Source organism: Xiphophorus maculatus, chromosome 7 (genome assembly GCF_002775205.1).
Source record: "Xiphophorus maculatus strain JP 163 A chromosome 7, X_maculatus-5.0-male, whole genome shotgun sequence".
Classification (NCBI taxonomy): domain Eukaryota; kingdom Metazoa; phylum Chordata; class Actinopteri; order Cyprinodontiformes; family Poeciliidae; genus Xiphophorus; species Xiphophorus maculatus.
The window spans coordinates 3,068,434-3,087,102 of record NC_036449.1 but is presented as its reverse complement, the minus strand read 5'-3'; the positions used below and the strand labels follow the sequence as shown (position 1 = coordinate 3,087,102).

General features: G+C 40.9%; 1 protein-coding gene across 3 annotated transcripts in view; it reads right to left on the bottom strand.

The window, feature by feature from the left end:
* The window catches only part of ankrd44 (ankyrin repeat domain 44), a 36,232-nt gene extending 20,995 nt beyond the window's left edge, over window positions 1-15,237 (bottom strand). For all 3 annotated transcript variants that reach the window (XM_023336939.1, XM_023336940.1, XM_023336941.1), the window contains exons 1-5: window positions 14,701-15,237; window positions 6,160-6,243; window positions 2,242-2,320; window positions 1,659-1,729; window positions 187-387 (exon numbers count right to left, since the gene is read on the bottom strand). In XM_023336939.1, coding sequence (XP_023192707.1) covers window positions 187-387; window positions 1,659-1,729; window positions 2,242-2,320; window positions 6,160-6,243; window positions 14,701-14,727 — 462 coding nt within the window. In that variant the 5' untranslated portion in view covers window positions 14,728-15,237. The remainder of the gene's footprint in view (window positions 1-186; window positions 388-1,658; window positions 1,730-2,241; window positions 2,321-6,159; window positions 6,244-14,700) is intronic.
* Window positions 15,238-18,669: the final 3,432 nt, after the last annotated feature.

The following is an 18,669-nucleotide window of genomic DNA, read 5'->3' as shown; positions in this document are numbered from 1 at the left end:
TGATTCCGTCAGAAATGAAAAGGCACCGCCCACTTCAAAACCCCACTGATACAGCTCCACTCGCCCACCTGTTTCCTCTATTCATCCAACCAGAATAGCAACGGAGGGCCGCTTACATCACAGCCTCCCTCTTCAGGAAAACTGCACTGGAAAAAGCTGATTTAGTCTGGACTCTGCCTGCAGTACCTCTGTGTGGCCGTTGAGGGCGGCGTGGTGCAGCGCGGTCCGCCCGCCGCGGTCCGACACGTTCACGCTGCTCAGCAGTGGGATGATGACCTCGGCGCACCTCAGAGCGTTGTTGGCGGCGGCGACGTGCAGCGGCGTCTGCCAGTTCTTGTCCCGCGCGTTCACGTCTGCAGAGTGTCGGATCAGAACCCGCACGGCGTCCTGGAGGGGGAGGCAAGACAAAACAGACCGGAGGACGTCTTTAACCAAAGTCACTATGAAAAACAAGAGAGACGATGAAGTTAAAGGAATGCGTTTATTTATTAAGACTTGTTAAATGGCAGCATGATGAGACAAAAATGTCCCACAAAACGTTTCACTAGGCCTGACGCAATAACCAATAAATCTTTTTTTTTCTTCTTGTGTCTCTCTCTTTCTACCACATTGTGAAAAAGTTCAATTTTCGGTCAGACCAAGTAGCAGCAGTAAAAGACTGTTACTAGCTGCATTTCCATTGACCATCTAATTGTGCAATTTGACATTTGTAATATAAATTGGCTTAATGGAAACACGGCAATTGAAAAGAAACTCTCGTTTTTCTATAAAGAGCTTAGGTGGTAGGATGAGGTGTTTTTTTGTCAAACTAAGTTCATTTGTTCAAAAATAGTTTTAATTTAATTACAATATAATTAAAATATTGGATATTAAATTGGGGTTTTTGAAATGTTTAAAAAAATTGTGTACATTTCATAAAACTGAAATGAATACACTGGTGCAAACCACAAAGAAGATGAGAGGAAGTGGAAGGAGGATGATGTTTTTAACAACTTGATGACAGTGAAATTGTGTTTTTTCGACATTAGCGGAATATTAGCTGTTTACATTACAAACGTGCGCTATATTCCGCTAATGTCGAAAAGACACAATTCCACAATTTTATTTACATTAAATAAGAAACGCAATTAAATTCATATGTGAATATGGGTGATCATCCTACAAGTCATTAAAAAACAAGCCACGCCTTCATCCTAAAACTACTTCCTGTCGTCGTCTTCTTCGTGGTTTGCACCAGTTGATGATCACGTGCAAAAAAACAGTGGTTCCATTGCATTTTTGCGAAATAAAACAATTTTGATATGGCAAGAAAAACCACCTCATCCCAGCGGCAAAACGTTTTATAAAAAAAACATTTTTTTCCCCTAATTGCAGTGTTCCATTAAGCAAATTTATTTTCAAAATGTCAAATTGTGCAATTATATAGTCAATGGAAATACAGCTAGTAACAAAGTCGTGTGAACTTTTATAAGGGAAGCGCAGCTACTGTCTGAAGTGAAATCAGACCAAACTGTGTTTGTTTAAGGGAAGTTTGGTCTGAATTCTTTTCAGACTGTGAGAAAAGAAGTTGTGTAAATCTTTTTACTTGATGTATGTAAACTCGTGGTTCCACTTGAGTGTGCCTGTGTGTATGCGTGTGTGTGTGCGTGTACACTCACCTCACTGCGGGATGCCACGGCGCGATGCAGAGGGGTAAGCCACATGTTATCTTTGGCATTGACTCTGGCCCCTGCAGCATGGAAACATTCATGTGAACACGGTGCTGCTGATCTGCACCTTCACACATCAATATGGCTGTCAGATGGAAGAACACACTGCAAAAACTACACCAGCCATGACAGCACACACATCAGCAAGCTAAAGTAAGACAACCTTGTGTTTCTTTTTCATGTTGTCTCACATTTTAGATTAAAGCTGCAGCTAATTTTCAGAAAGAAAAAAAATAAGGGGCAACGCTTTCCACAGAAATTCTGTCACCAGATATGGAAATTGTGAAAATATTTGCAATTTAAAGTAAACATCTGAAGCTAACCTGTTATACAAGTTCTTTAGTGAAGAACATCACAAAATACAGCTTGCAGAGAAGCTGTTGGAGGATTTATGCTTCTGAGATCATTTATCAATAATAGTTTTCTTTAAGTATTTTAACTTAAGGTTCATATCCTAAGTGAAAAAAGGCCCTTGCAACATATAACAGTAGATGAAAAATGTGAAGGATGAAGATCAGAGTGGATTTCTTACCGGAGAGGATGAGGAGCTCGATGATCTCTGCATCTCCCAGGAATGCTGCCGCATGCAGCGGGGTGCGTTTATCTGGATCCTGCAGGAAAACCCGCAACAAGTCAAGATGCAGCAGGCTCCAGAAAAACAAGCACCCCGACCTTCAGCTCAGGAGAAACCTCAGAGGGATTAACCTCTGGACCAACAGAATCATGATGCTGGACTCTGGACAGAAAACAATCCACTTCTAATCACATAACCAGCCCAGAGCTGTACAAACCGCAGTCAGGTTTGGTAGAATATTATGTTCCAAGTACCATGCATGGAAGTTGTGCATGTCAGTCATACTTCTAGCCTGTTGGATAAACCTTCACAGCCCCTCATGCAAACATTTGATGTGTACTTTTAAAGGCCAGGATGTTGGGACGTTGTGATGAAGGTAAAAATGTGGGTTAACCACAATCAATATCATCATCACTATATTCACCAAAAATAGCACAGCTGACCTGTTCTAGCCAGAACACTTTAGCAGCCTCTCATTCTGCTGTGTGCTAAGAAATATTACACCTCTGTTTTTTGGTGGAGTTTTTTTTTTAGTTGCACCAATTTGAAAACTTGGGCCGATATCGATATTTACATTATGGTCGATAACTGATATGGACAGATTTTATGTACATTGCAGTGGGGAGAACAAGTATTTAATACACTGCTGATTTAGCAGGTTTTCCCACTTGCAAAGCATGGAGAAGTCTTTCATTTTTATGATAGGTACTGTTCAACAGTCTGACTCCAAACTAAAAATCCAGAAAATACCCCTGAATGATTTTTAAGTAATTAATTATTCACTTAGAATGTAAAAAGGTTGTAATTTATCATCAGAGTCAGAGTAACAGACCCAGAGGTAACTAGAAGTAGGCGTCGGTCGGGAAAAGCCTGATCGGTGCTACAGGTTAGCACAGAAAAAACACATTATCTCCTGTTGCTGTTGACTGTTTCACGTTTCCTTTTTGAAAATGGGATATTACATTACATATCAATTAACATTTACATATAAATGCATGCGATGATAGCCAAAGGGCTAGTTTCCATCTATAGTCCCATTAGCAGGCTGATATACATGATGTTTAAAAATATTCAGAAAAAGCAGCCTCAAATACTGCATCAAAAACTCTTCATAAAGGTGAAAAAGGGCTAATTAAACAGTTCTTTGTCATTTGTAGGGTTCAATACATTGAATAGCATTAGCTTAAAGGCACTAAAAATAGAGGTGGATACGATACAGTTATCTATGCTATGCTAAACAGGCTAATTGTGTGACTAGAAAAAATAGTCATTGTAACAAACAAATCTACTACACAGTTTTCACATCCTATACAGATTCATGCGTTTTATTTTGGGTACATAAATAGTTTTACTGAAGTTTTGGCCTGCCGTTCACTGGAATCTAAGACTGCAGTTCATTTATTGCAGTTTTAATGTGCCACCCTTCAACAGTTTGTCCCCCTGCCTGGCCTCCGTAAGTAAAAAAAAACAGACACGCCCCTGATTGAAAGACATTCCAAGCGACATTAAGTCGCAGTTCAGAGGTGGATGTTTGAAAAATATCAACCTATTAATTAAAAGAAAAAACTCTTAAAAGTCAAGCCTGAACCATGTTTTAGTACTGGAGCTACTCTGACAGACCAACCGAAACACTAATCACTGGGTCTGATGAAAGATCCTTCCACTCACAGGAACTCTGCTTTGTTTTTTTTTATATCAACTCCTGTTCTAATGCAGTGTGATAAAATGTGAAGTCAGGGTTCATAAATCATCTCTACATGAGAAGGAAACAGGAGTAAAGTGTCCCTGTAAACACGACAGGGTTACCGCCGGGTTACTAAACCATGCTGCTCGTCCTCCAGCTCTAAACAAACCGGTTGCTATGACACCATTTCAGCAGTTTACATGGAGCAAGGTGTTAAATGGAACAAAAAAAAAGCCTCTGGTCCCACGAGAACAAGCTGCCTTTACACATGGCGGGCTGACGGATCGGGAGTTTCAGCTGACGGACGTCCTGCTGGACAGCCGGCCCAAGTCCAACCCACATCCGCTGCAGCTCGGCTGCACGTGTTGTCTATCTATAGCCAAATTAGAGCATATGTAAATAAACACACGCTCTGAACTGTGGCCTCGCTGACCCCTGACCTCCTGACTCAGGAAGTGGGGGGGCGGACCGAGGAGACGATGGATTATCTCCTTGAAAGCTGACTCTGAACTGGAGCTCCTGAAAGCAGCTACATGAAGATACTTTTAACCTGATGTGTTGAGCAAGTGGAAGAGAACCCAGCCCTGGTCAGATGTCAGTAGTTCGTGATGTGAAACAGTGAGAGCATTTCAAAATGTATTTGACCTTATTGTGACTTAGAACCTTGTAAATTGCAAAGCAGCTGAAACACTGAGCTCCTTTAAACCAAGGCTAAACACCCACCTGTTTACAGCTGCTTTTCATGAGCAGTAAATGGAACAGGTTTGATTCTGATTGATGATTTTGATGATTTGACAAAATGTAACGTTCACTGCCTGTTTTTGTGATACAAAGAACTTTGTTGCCTTGTTGCTGAAATTTGCCATACAAATAAACTTGACTTGATTTAAAGAGACAGTGTTACGTAAAATCAACTTTTTTTAGCTTTATCTCATGTTGTAATGTTATTCTCCTGTGGCAACCATTCAGCTGTCCAAACCACCTGGGTGAACTTAGCTCCGCCTTCAAGGACGAACTACCGCCCAACAGAGCACACCTGCCCCACTCAGCTTCTCGAGACTAGCCAGCAACAATTAGCAATGTCTCCTAAATTGTTAAAAGAGGAGATATGTTGTGCTGACTTCCTGAAAGCGGAGTGTCAGAAAAATCAAGTTTCTTAAAGAGACAGAGGCCCAATTACAAGGTGCTAAATTACAAAGTAAAATTTTCTTTAAAGCTATTTTTGATATGTACAGCATTTTTGCAAAAACTGAGGTTAACATTACTTAGTTGTGCGCTAAAATGGCACTATGTGCCTGGAAATGAACATAATTCTGCCCCTTCAACCTGTAGAAAAACATTCAAAATTTAAATGCTGCAATATCCCAGTTGCATAAGTTTGTATCTAACACTTCAGTCATTTTTGGTACAGATATCAAAGTTGTACATGTTGACTTAATAGTTGATATCTGATCATTCAAGCTTACAGATGTGCTCCAAATCTAGTAGATTGAGGACAAATCAACTGTTGACAACTAACGCACTTTGTCGCTATATTTTGTGACTTTACAGACCAAAAATAATTTTTAAAGAATTGGTATCAGCAGGTCAGTCTTTTTACAGACCGCCCAGAAAACTGCAATTGGTTCAACGCTTAGCCTACAGATTTTTTGTCAGTTGTTGTTCAGGACTTTGACTAGGCTGTAATTTTCACCCTATGAAGCAATTATGCTGTTGATTTGGATTCATGCTTGATCCTCAACAATGCATTTGCTACTCATCTCCATTTTTTTTGCTCAACATTGACTGGCATTTATTTGCAAAGGGTCATAACTTCATCCAGTTATATACAACAACTTCCAACTGACGTAACCTCACCATGATGCTGCCACTACCATGTTTCATTGTTAGCATGACGTTTCAGTAACCAAACATAAGCAACACTGACAAGTTTTTAGTCTTTAGCTAATGAATGCAAATATCAGAAAAAAATTAGTTAGGTACAGAAGAAAACCTACCGTTGAGTCAGTTTAACAGATTATTAATTGAAGGCTCCTGCTACCAGATTATTTCAGCTTTCTACTATTTTTCTTTTCTCTCTTTTCCGCAAAATGTTGAAATTATTTATTATGGTTTCACTTTTTAATGCCACAAAAGCCTGGCGTTTGCAGCTTCCTGTGAACCCCTGTGTCAGCGTCACTGTGTGTCCTCACCAGGGCATTGATGTCTTCAGATTTGTATATCAGCATTCGGATCTCTTCAGGGTCTCCGCTGAAGATCGCCTGGATAAGAGGAGGCTGGAATGGAGCGGGGGAGAGAGAGAAAAAGAAAGAAAAAAAGAAACACAAACATTTCTCTTAAGCACTTTGTCAAAGTGAGGCGACATGATGAGAGAGCGTTGGAATATTTCCTGAACATTACAACAGGAATTCATTCCTCCAGTGTTGCAAAGCGCCACCGTGCACAACTGGAAGTTACTCGGTTTAGGAAAAATATTCCCATTCCCTTTCCCCATCTTCTCCCAAACAGACAAACCACAGTGGAAAACACATTCCAAACACAGATCAGAAAAATAAAATGCTTGTGTAGAGAAACGGTCTCTGTGAAAGGCACGGCATGGAGGTCACATCTACAAGGCCCTTATTTTTCTTTTCAACATCACAGACAGACATGAGGTAAATGCAGGCCCTCGGCACTCCTTATGAGACTGAGGAACACTAGAGACAAAACGATAGCAGCAGGCTAACTGTGTTGTTAGGAATGTCAAAGCATTGCGGCAAAGCAGCTCAGTTTGTAACAGACTTTTTCAACGTTTTCAGCCTGCTGTTTTCTCAAACAAAGTCTTAAATTCATGTAACTATAAATAAGGCCTTAAAATTTCTTAAAAACTCAGACAAAAAATTTGTTAGCCTTAAATAAGTCAATCACAGCTCTTCAGATTATATACAAGACTATTTAGTTTTCAAGACGAGTCGTTTTCAACAACACCTTCCCTATGGTGTTCATGGGCACAGTAAGGTGAGACATGTTGAGGTTACTCTATATAGGAGAAAAAACCAAAAACATAACACTGTGGTCAGGGTACTGTTAGCCTTAACACTGCCAAAGAACTGACATGGTGAAGCATTTAAACATTTTCGTGTAATATGCTAGCTCAGTGGTTGACACTTTTTAAAAAGTACCACGTCAGTAGAAACTAACGTTTTCCACCGTCTTCACAGACATTTGAAATTCTTGACAAAACACATTTTAAATTCTTGTGTTTTGTCAAGCATTTCAAATGACAGCTTGCAGCATGCATTTTCATTGACACGTTTAAAATTGCAAGTATGAAGTAAGAAAAATGCGCAGAACAGTTGAAAACCATGTGGAGTTTTATTGCAATTATGAGTTCATCACATCTACAGTATGTATGCAAGACAAACTACTAATATAGACATATTTTTAATCTTGACCCGCTCCAAAAAAAAAAAAAAACTACAGAAAGGGATCAAACCTACTCTGTTAAACAATTAAAAGCTGAGCTCAGGCTCACTTTACTTCCTGTTGTATTTCTGCCACGAGCTGCCTCACTTCCTGTTGCACAGTCTCTCCTTCTCAGAAACACCAGAGAGGAACCGATCGCAGAGCAGCGTTTCACTTCTGCTTCAAACAGCCAGCGGTACTTCCTCATTGGACCCGTTTTGTCCCCCTGAAAGTGACTGTGGCGTGGTGAGATCATCACGCTGCTGATGGACATACCGGAGCCTGACCGTAAGGCGGCAGCTTTAAAGCAAACCAGAGATCAGGTCGCATCAGTTACCACAGCTAGGAATTCAAAGAAAATCCTGGCCTCAACATGTATGAAATGTTTTGGCAGTAATAAGTATGCAAAAAAGAAGCAGTGAACAGAAGCATCCGGTTTATTTCATTCTTCCTGCAGATTGGTCACAACGAAAGGAAATGTCTGTGAGAGACGGTCAGGGTCTCTAAACGTCTCCAGGTGTTTTTGGAATTCAGCTCAACTATTCCAGATACAGACAGAGGAATGTTCTAGAGCCTCTCCAGAGTTGTCTTGTCCGTTTCTTTCTCTGTTTTTGGTCAGTCCAGCAGAGCCAGAGGTTTGTCCCACTTCCAGGTCTCTCCACTTTGAAAGCAGGTTTCATTTCAACGCCTCTCCTCCTGAGTTTATCTCTACATTCTTCTGTCTGTACACACCGACTCACAGCATGATGCTGCCACCCTCGTGCTTCCCTGTAGGCCTGGTATCGTATTTACCATGTAACTAACTTGTTTATCAGGAAAACATAAAATGTCTTAATTCATTTTCATATAATCCTGATTATGCTCTGCACTTAATGATGGGCGATAAATCGATTTTTATCAATTAATCAAATGTTTGATTTTTGAAGTTTACATTTTTGGAAAATATGGATTTTGTTTTTTTCTCACCGTTTCCCTCCTGGGGTTTCCACAGTTCAGAGTGATGTCAGCGCGCCGACGGCAGCCGTCCTGTTTCACAAGCATCTCTTACAGCTTCTTTTCATTTGGACTTTGAATTCAGGTCAGCTCTATCGCTCAACACCAGGGCCAGGCTTTGATTTTATTTATGTCTTTTTTTTATGAGAATAAAGTCATAAGAGAGTGAAATCGTAATAAAAAGAGAGCAATGCCTTAATATCACCAGAATAAAGTCAGGATATTTTAAGAATGAAGTAGTAATTTTAAGAGAGCTCCAACACAAAAAATATTTTTTTAAAGTATTATTTAAGCCTTTTTCTCATTAAAATGATTTTTTCTCATAATTGAAATATGTTCTTTAAATATTATGACTACAGTCTTATAATTAAACAAAAGTTCTCATACAGCTAACAGAAGGGATGTTTGAAATAAAAGACACTTTTTGAAGCTATTTTCTGTCTTTTATCAATTTTATTTCGGAAAATAAAAAGGGCTGCACAGTGGCACAGTTGGTAGCTCTGTTGCCTTGTAGAAAGGAGGTTCAATTCAGGGTGTTTCTGCATGTTTTCTCTCTGTGTATGCGTATCTCGAAGTTCTCCTTAGGTGTGAGTGTAAAATAGGTTTTGTATGGAAAAAAAAAAAATTCAGAGGCATAAGTCCGAATAAAAACAAACTAGCCTAATTCACATCCAGTTCCTGTTGCTATCTCCTCCGCAGAGAGCGGAATGCAGTTCAAATGTCACAGCTGAGGGGAAAGCTGTCGACATTTGGCAAACACAAACAGCTTTGGGTTTCTCCCCTCTCGTCTCTGCATGCATTCAAATAACGTGGTGTGGTGGATGACAGCGTTGTCTACTGCACTGCTCCCAGATTGTCCTGCAACCAGCCTGACACCTAAAGCAAGGAGAGGAGCAGAATGGAGCAGAGACAGGGAGAGCGGAGGCCTGACAGGAAGTGACATCAGGAGTCTGGTTCATCTTCCCTGCAGGCCGTCCCGAATATAACAAGTCATTGTTGCAGCGGAAACTTTCACATATATACCCTGCCACAACCTCTCTCTCTCACACACACACACATATTTGCCATTATTCCGTAAGGACGGCTCAATGTGACCCAGATCCCATTAGAAAGCAAAACAATAAGAAATTCTTCTCCAACATGCAGCGACTGTTCATTCCTGGCAGTTCTTATTTAAAACAGGCTGAACTAGAAAAGGACAACACAGAAGTTCAAACTGAGTCGGTCAGATTAGCTGAAATGTCCTGTTTTCATCAAATAATCCACACGCTAAAGAACATTCTGCTTTAATTAGCTGCAAATTATGTCAAATACCGATGACTCAGCACATCAAAAGGCTGGAAACAGACAACGCTTTATGACTGAAAGGGAAAACACCGATGCTGCTATTGATTAACCAATCAGTTGCAATGGGTATTTTGAGAAGCATTTAGGAAGGAGAATTTGCTTATTTTATCTGACAGGAAAGATTGTTTTTTCTGCAGATTCCTCCAGACCATTAGAGGGCGCACCGATAAATCGGCCCAGATTTTATTCTTTTTGAGAGACTGGTGATCGGCCAGAAAACTGCAATCGGTGCAACCCTTTATCTTTTACTATCAAATTTCTCCATCAAATTATTACAAGTAGCCTGATCATGACATATCGTACAACGCTAATCATTTTGAACCTGTAAACCTTTGACAGGTTCAAAATGGGAAAAACCAAAAGTGTTATGAAGGAAAACAAAGTTACCATATAAATAAATAAGCACATCTAAACTCCCACCTGAGTCAGAACTACGGATGCACCAATATGAAAATTTGGGCCGATATTGACATCCAATATTAACGTTGCTGTTTTGGACGATAACGGATATTTACCGACATTATACACATTTATCAACGTGTGCAAAATATACAACATTTTGGACATTTTGAAAATGGATGTTTATTTTTTTTTATGTTTTATAATAATTATTATCATAATTATTACTTCGAGTGAAATCATATTTTATTTTACCGAGATTTTAGGGTGGAATATGGAAATAAATATCGGTTGCTAATATTTGGGCAAGTTTTATTTATCGGGTATGTTAAAAAAAAAAAAAAAAAGACTAGTATAGGCCGAAACCGATGTTGGCACTGGTATATCGCGCAGTCCTAGTCAGAACATCCAGAATTTTTGTTTTATTCAGCATGGAGGAGAGTTCTGTTCTAGGGGGCACAGAGAGTAAAAAGAAGATGAAGAAAAGTACACAAGTACACCAAGCCTGCGGGCTTTAGCTGAGTGCTGAGTGTAGGCATCCAGTTATCAGTCATCATCAGCTTGTTGTCTGAAAATAACAGGAAGTCCTACAGTTCTGGGCTACACACACACACAAACAAACTGAAAAAAAGAGAAAAAAGCAGCTCTTCCTTCCTTGACGACACATCTGATATGAGCGCCAAATCAGAGTTTCTACTGAGACATGTCCACCATAGAGCAGCTGCAAACGCCACTCTGCAGAGGCTCCCAAACAGGTTCAGAGACCTGTAGGATGGCTTTCTGTGTTCAGCACCATGAGCCCACATTAAAGCCACGGCGTCAAACCACAGAGACAACGACTGCATCGTCTAACAATGTCAGCTTTCTCCGTCAGAACTACCAGAGAGAAAAGTGAACAGGGAGGAACAAATGTTTTATTCAGTTTGATGAACATTTCCGTGCTAAGTGATGGAGATCACCGAGACGTTGCACGACCTTCGCCACTGAGGACATTCCCGTTTCTGTTTCTGTGTGAATCTACAGTGCTGGAGAAAAGTATTAATTCTTTTGTCTGACACCAGACCTCTGATATCGGTATCCACATCGGAAGTGAAAAAAGTGGATCGGTGCATCCCTAGTAACGACTCTCAACAACTGCCACTGAGTCTTTTTCCCTCCTTGTGGAGGAATTTTGTCCCAATCTTTTTTGCAGAATAGTTGAGCCGCATCATAAGTTTCTGAATACCTTAACAGCCTGTTTTAGATCACATCCGAGAATCAATCAGATTCAAGTCCAGACTTCGACTAGACCACGTCAGAACCTGATGGCGTTGTTCTTCAGTGTTTTCTGCATCAATGATGCCAGGTCGTTCAGGTCCAGACCATCACACTACCAAAATGGCTGATGGTGGGTTTTATTCTAAAACATTGTGTTAGCTCCACAGCAGCTGCAACGGGACACACTACTTCTGAAAAGTTAAACTTTTTCATCATCTAACCCTTAAATATTTTCACAGAAGCCTTGGCAATCGTCAGGATGCTTTTTTTTGGGACGTCCTGTTCCGCTGGGTCAGCAGTGGTTTTAATCTTGGAACTCTCACACAGATGGGGTAACTTCTTAGTGTTGAACTCCAACCTTTTCTGAGGCTAGAGCTTGAAATGTGACCCCCTGGATGAGTCACACACTCTTGGAGTTCCATGTTTCCTCCATTTGTGGATAATGGTTATCATTATGGTTCCGTAGTCATGCAGCCTTAAAAACGGCTTTCCAAACCCTTCCCAGACAAAACTCTGTCAATGATTTTGTAACGATTCAGGTCATCTAGATTGTCAGAATGAAGGACAAAACCCCAAAGAAGCCTGAAATTGATCAAATTCTGCAGATGAGTATAATTGTGATACAAGTGAAAGCTTGAGAGGAGAAAGCATGTCTCCTTGGGAGAAACATTTTATCTTTCGGCTGCTCATGAGTTCTCTACGTGGGATATCTAACAGGTCAGCAGTACTGATCTGCACTGCAGCAGCATTTTTATCATTTTTAATGACTAACTCTGGACGGCGACGTTATTCAGACAGAGTCAGTGTAAGAATGCACCACTACAATGAAAATAGATCCTCTGATTAAAATAAAAAGTGCTTCATTATTCAGGAATAATGTATTACAAAAACAATCAAGTCAATTTTAGATTAATATGTCGGGTGAAGTCATTAAATATTTGACACCAACTTAAAAAAGTTATTACACTGAATAAACAAACATTTAAGCAAGTTTTGGACATCATCTATGATCTGGTTGCAATCCCTTCATTCAAATATAAGACAACTGTTCATAATCAACTATACAGGCATGGTAAAAAAAAATGTATGCCCTCTTTATCTTCCAGGATTTTGTCTATCAAGACATAATACATCAATTTGTTCTTTTTCAGGTTGTAAAATCATTTTAATCTAAAAAAAAAAAAAAAAAGCATACCATGGTCTCCATTGCTATCGAATGTCAAACAAAAACAAAGCTAAAATGGAACAATGAAAAATAATAAGTACACCCCATGATTCAATAGCTTGTATACCTCCACTCAGTAGTTAGAATTTAAATTGTCTTCTGTCTTATTTTAGCAGCATCTCATTTTGTTTTGGAGGAAACTTAAGCTCAGTCAGGGCTTTGACTGGACCTCTTCTTCAACCATCCTAGATTACATTGGGGATGTGATTGTTGTCCTGTCGATGTTTCAGCTTAGTTGTCAGGCGACTTCACACTGGACTGTGGAATACTATCTAAGACAAAAGTTGACTTATGGACAGCAAGGTCCAACAAGCCCAGAGTATCACCACCCACCACCGTACTTGACAGCTGCTATAAAAGACTGTGTGCTTATATGGTGTCTTTGGTTGTCACCAAACTTGCTGCTGTGCATCATGGCCAAAAGACTCTGTTCTGCTCTCATTTGCCACAAGGAATTTGCTCTAGTGGTGCTATAATTACTTCTGATTCAACTTTCTGCTTTAAGAGAAGACACTTTCCCCTCGTTCAGTCTAATTTAAGTGTCACTAATTTCAGCACTTAACATGCTAACTGGAACCTGTAGAGGTCCCGGAGTTCCTGGGTTTCTCGCAATTCTCTGAGAAATGCAGGGTCTGACCTTTGGTTTCTCTGAAGAATGATGAACTTCAAATACTTTTGGATATGCCAATATAACACTTCCTCGATTTATGGGTGGTAACAATTGCTTTTATAAGTTCATTGCTGATGTTTTCCCCCTTAGGAGTTTGTTAATACAAACCTGTGTGTTCCAAAGCGGTACACTGGCCTTTTCTAAAAAGGTGCTGCCACTCCCTAATGATCAATTATTCAACTACATTTCACTGGAAACACCTGGGTGCCACTTTCCTTCTTAAATCCTATGGAAACAGCAAGGGTGTACTTAGTTGTTGTTGTTTTTTTTTATGCACAGCTTGAACATTTTGGGGTTGCATTGTTAAACTGATAATGACTGTGGGGAACCTGTTGGGTGTTTTTGTTACTTTAATGTTAGATTTAAACAATTTTAAAAACTGATAAAGACACTGTCATTTTTAATGTAGTCTGATACTTTAAACAGCAGAAGGTCAACTAATATTTGTCCTATAACTCAATTAATTCAACAGGATTTGTTATTGCCAGAACTGAAACTCTACCAAAATCCCACAAACATTAAACAATAGACCTATTTAGAACGAAATTTGCAATTCTCAACTACACAAAACACCAGAGCCGTATTAATAAAGTGGTGTGGCTTTTAGCTAGTTTTTATCTTTGTAGATAGTTAACATAAAAATCGAGGGCATTTATTTTTTTTCTATTATGAATTAGTTTTCTATAGTTCTAGTAAAAAAATATGGAGTAAAAATTTTTTTTTTCCTTTTTCAAATAGCAAAAGGTGTGAAAATGAGTCGCGTAAATTTAGCTAAGGCTAACTCGCTAGCTACAGTTAGCTGGTCTTCACTGTACTTTTTCTTTATCCTATTTTATGTATTTTTATTATGATTCTTGTAAAGTTCGTTAAAAGTTTGAGTCTTAGAAAATCACATTGTTTCTAATTTCATTAGAGTAACTTCTCACTTTTGAAGTCATGCACTGGTCTGGAGCTTCTGGATTCGGGCTATTGACTTGTTATGTTACTGTCGGGACTCCTTTTTTAAAACACATTTTTCTGGAAATCTTTGCAGAGGAGCAAAACACAGAAAACACTAGAGTTAATTATGTCATGTGTTCTTGCAGGCGCGGTACTTTTGCTACCTGCTTCTGGTGGAAGGAAACAAGCAGGAAGTCGCTGAGCTCTGTTATTAGGAAACACTTACACACATCATTACATCTTTGCTCATTTTTGTGCAGATGTCATGAAGGTGAACTGTGAAGTCTATATTTGGGTGAGACGTACTGCTTCCGGTTTAGATCTTACAGCTAATGCTCTAGAGAGGAATGATAAAGAAAAAGTCCAGTTGATATATTAATCACATTTTAACGAGGCAGCGCATCAGTGATGCTGAGCTGCGGGGCTCGCGCTAAGCTAACAGCGGCTAGCGGGTCCTACCTGGTCGGCCAGTTTCAGAACAGCCATCTCTGGGTCAGCTCCGTCTGCGCATCCACTCGCCCCCAAACCGCAGCACCATGCACGGTGCGATGCTGCGCCTCGTTCTGCCGCTACTTCCCCCTCGAGCTTCCTGCGGCACTACAGCCGACTGAAAGGCGAAGTTTTAGACCGTAATTCTCTACCGGGCACTCAGACGGGTGACTGTGGCGATGGTGAAGGCCGGTAGGAGCTCCACGGCCATCAGCCCCGCTCCACCGAGGCTATCTGCGGCAGGGCTGCTGAGCCGAGGCAGGCGCGCGGAGTCGCTTGGAGGCAGGGAAACAGGAAAAGCTTGACCCGCGGCTGTGAACGATCCGCATTTATGGTTGCTTCTATTACTTCTGGTGCACGGAGGTCCCGGGCGGCTCTCGGAGTTTTGCAGCAACCCTCACAAGCCTTCCTCGTCCTCGGTCTGCAGAAGCAGAAAGCTCCCGGAGAGGAAGCTAGGCTGTAGTCAGCTGAACGAGATCACACAGGAAGTCCTTGCTTCTCTCCTGCTTTCAGATGCAAGAGTGGAGGCGAAGCTTGCTAAGCATCATCAGAGCTGCAGCATCTCCTCGTTGCCGCCACCCAATGGCCAAACGCTGAACTGCAAACAACAACTCGAATAGATTTCATGTTTTTTTGTTTTTCTTTTATTGAAACATCAAGGCAGACATCTCAGAGGTCTAGTCAGGCGGTCACTAGTTAACCTAAAAGCAACTCCCAATGTACTACAAAGAAATCCACACAAACAAATAAGACTACTAAAAAAATATATAAAGCTGATTACAAAAAACCTCAAACTTAAAAGACTTTGAATTTTATTAATATTCTACCAAACTCAAATTGCAACCATCTGCTTTCAGGAGGTATGTCCTCATGTTTGCAGCACAGCAGCAGCATTAGGGATAACGTTTAGCAAGGGACGTCTCGTAGCTCTGTTTTCATGATGCATTCCAAAGGTTATGAAGGAAGGAAACAGATGGATGAATCTACTGCAGACACTGGAACAGTGTGACAGGAGGACTAGACTGTATGGTGTGGTGTCATATTTCATTCACAGATGTCATTCAGTGAACATTTTATTTCTTTTTGACCTACCGAGCCTTTGCTGCCAAAAATACTACTGATAGTTTGAGGAAACAATGTTCCTGAAGTGTTTGGTTTGGTTGAGATGTGGAGGCGTGGCCTCTGATACAGATAGAATCTGATCCATATCTGAAATGTTTTCTTTTCTTCTGTTTCTGGAGCTAGTCAAAACCAGTTTTTCTAAGAAGTCATTGTACTTGTACTTCACAATTTAAAAAATAAATAAATAACATACATTAGTACCATGCGACTGATGTACCAGAAAAACATTCCAACCAGATGTGCAACCAGTTGCGGATTCTAATTCTACAAAATTTTCTCAAACTGCTGCTAAGGTTTAAAATCTTTTAACACCAGAAATCCTGCCAGATGAGTGGCTTTTTCTCTGGGTGTAGTGATAAATTAAATCATTTGTTCCCTGTGATAAACTGGGGGTCTTGTTTGGAGACATATGGATGTAGTTCTGGTCTGCAGTTGAGGGGACAAAATTGTTCTTAAGTTGAGCTCTGCCAGAAAAGCTCCTCGTCCCTGATCTCATCTGTGGCGCTCCTGGACAGGATCTCGAGATTAACTGTGGGGGAGAGGAAACTCTGATTTTGGAAACTTGGGAGTTATATCTGTGCTTTTGGCAGATGATGTGCTTCTGTTGACATCTTCAAGCCACAACCACCATGTGAAGCAGCTGGGGTGCCCAAGTCGAGTTCTCAAGAGCCACCATCCTCAAGAGCAGTGAAGTATAGATACTTTGCTGCTCCAACTTCCTGAAGTCAACTGGCTTAAGGCCTCTAGCAGTAATTTAGGTTGGCAGAGGCCTGGTAGCAAGCCATTAATTTCATCCAGGTGTGTTAGAGAAGGGATGAATCTAAAAGTTGTAGGGTGGTATGTATCGAGGACTGGACCCAATTGAGATCTAGTGTATTATTCCTCAATTGCAGTCCTCTGGGACTACTGCCCTACATGTTTTAAATGTGTCTGTTCCAGAACTCCTGATTCAAATGCTTGTATTTCCTGCGGAGGATGAGAAGAGCACACCTGCCCCCGCCCATCCTCAAGACGTTCTACAGAAGCACCATAGAGAGCATTCTGACCAGCTGCCTCTCTGTGTGGTGTGGAGGCTGCAGCGCCTCCGACTGGAAGAACGTGAGGAGAGTGGTGCGGACAGCAGAGAGGATCATCGGGGCCCCCCTTCCCTCCATTCAGGACATTTCATCCCAGCGCTGCGTGTCACGAGGCCGAAACATCGTCAGTGACCCCTCATACCCCCACCATGGACTGTTCTCCCTGCTGCCCTCTGGAAAGAGGTTCCGCAGCATCCGGTGCCGGTCCACCAGGTTCCGAAACAGCTTTTTCCCACTTGCCATCAGACTGCTGAACTCTTAACTGGACTGCACTCAAAAACTGGTCTCCATTTGCACATGTACATAGCTAAATAACTCCCATTTTACTGTCAGTCCTGCACTTTATATTTTATATTCATATTTATATTCATATTTTATACTGTATTTTATTTTATTCTGGAGTAACCTCACAACATTGGAACCTCAAAACATTGTCCTGAGCCGTATGCAACGAAATTTCGTTCTGTATACACCCTGTGCATGCAAAATGACAATAAAGTCAGTCTAAGTCTAAGTCTAATGATTCTCAACCGTAAGTAGGGTAGGTCAAGGGTGTCCGAGTTCAGTCCTCAAGAACTACTTATAGCTTATTGATGAATTCCTTCTCTAAGACCTAGATAAAATGAATGGCTAGTTACCAGGCCTCTGCTTAAGCCATTTGACTTGGTTGTGTTGGAGCAGGGATGCATCTAAAAGTTAGGTGGTGGCGCGCGAGGACTGGACTTGGGTACCCCTGGAGTAGATTGATTGTTCCTGGTTGGGGTCAGGCTCTGCATCCAGTGTAGGACCTCGCTGTCTTGTTCACAAGAGATGGTTGAATTGAGAGAAAAACAGACATTGAGGCCTGATACGAAGAAAGAGCAAACAAAAACAAGCAAAGAGTGGTCTGTTCAAACCCTCACTAATGGCCCCAAAATTAGTGAAACAAGCAACCGGTATGAGTGGCCTCTGTCCAGCCACCTTCAGCCTTAGAGATAAGATGAGGAGCTTCATCACCTGCTGCTGCTCTACACGGTCAACGAGTCAGTTGAGGTCATTTAGAAATATGAACAGGATGCCTCAGAGGCACCTTCCTTTGGAGGTATTCAGGGCACATCCTGCTGGGATCAGACCCAAACCACATTGGAGAGGCTATATTTGCCTTCTGGCCTGGGAACGCCTAGGGATTCCCTATAATGAGCTGGGGAAGAGAATGTCAGTTTCCCTCTTCGACCAGTTGCCACAAGGACTGATTTCAGTGAAGCTGAAAACAACGGATAGATAGATGTACCGAATATGGAGAAACTGTGCTCTCTTTCTTCACCTGGGCACTGCTGAGGTTTCACTCTCTGTCCTTAAGACAAACATAGCTGTTTGGAAATGCTCCTGGGAGTAAAAACCTTTGTTTAAAACCCATTTAGACAAAGATTTTAGGCATATTTCAGCAACAAGCATAGTTGTAATTTCTTGACCCAAGGTTTTATGGTGAGGCTCTTTCTGGCATATAATTAGATCAGGGTCATTTCTCACTGAATTATCTTCACTAGTATGCTGTCCTGTGAATACCAACCTCTCCATCTGGTATGCAGAGAATGTCGTTTTGCAAGTGATCCAACATTAGCACTCATCTTAATTGTAAAAATCTTTACTTTTTTTGTCACCTTGTACTCTCTCCTGCATGCTGAACACAGAATTTACTTCTTTCCAATGTTCAAAATCAAAACAGATACAAATACTTTGCAACAAACTTCCAAAAGTGAGC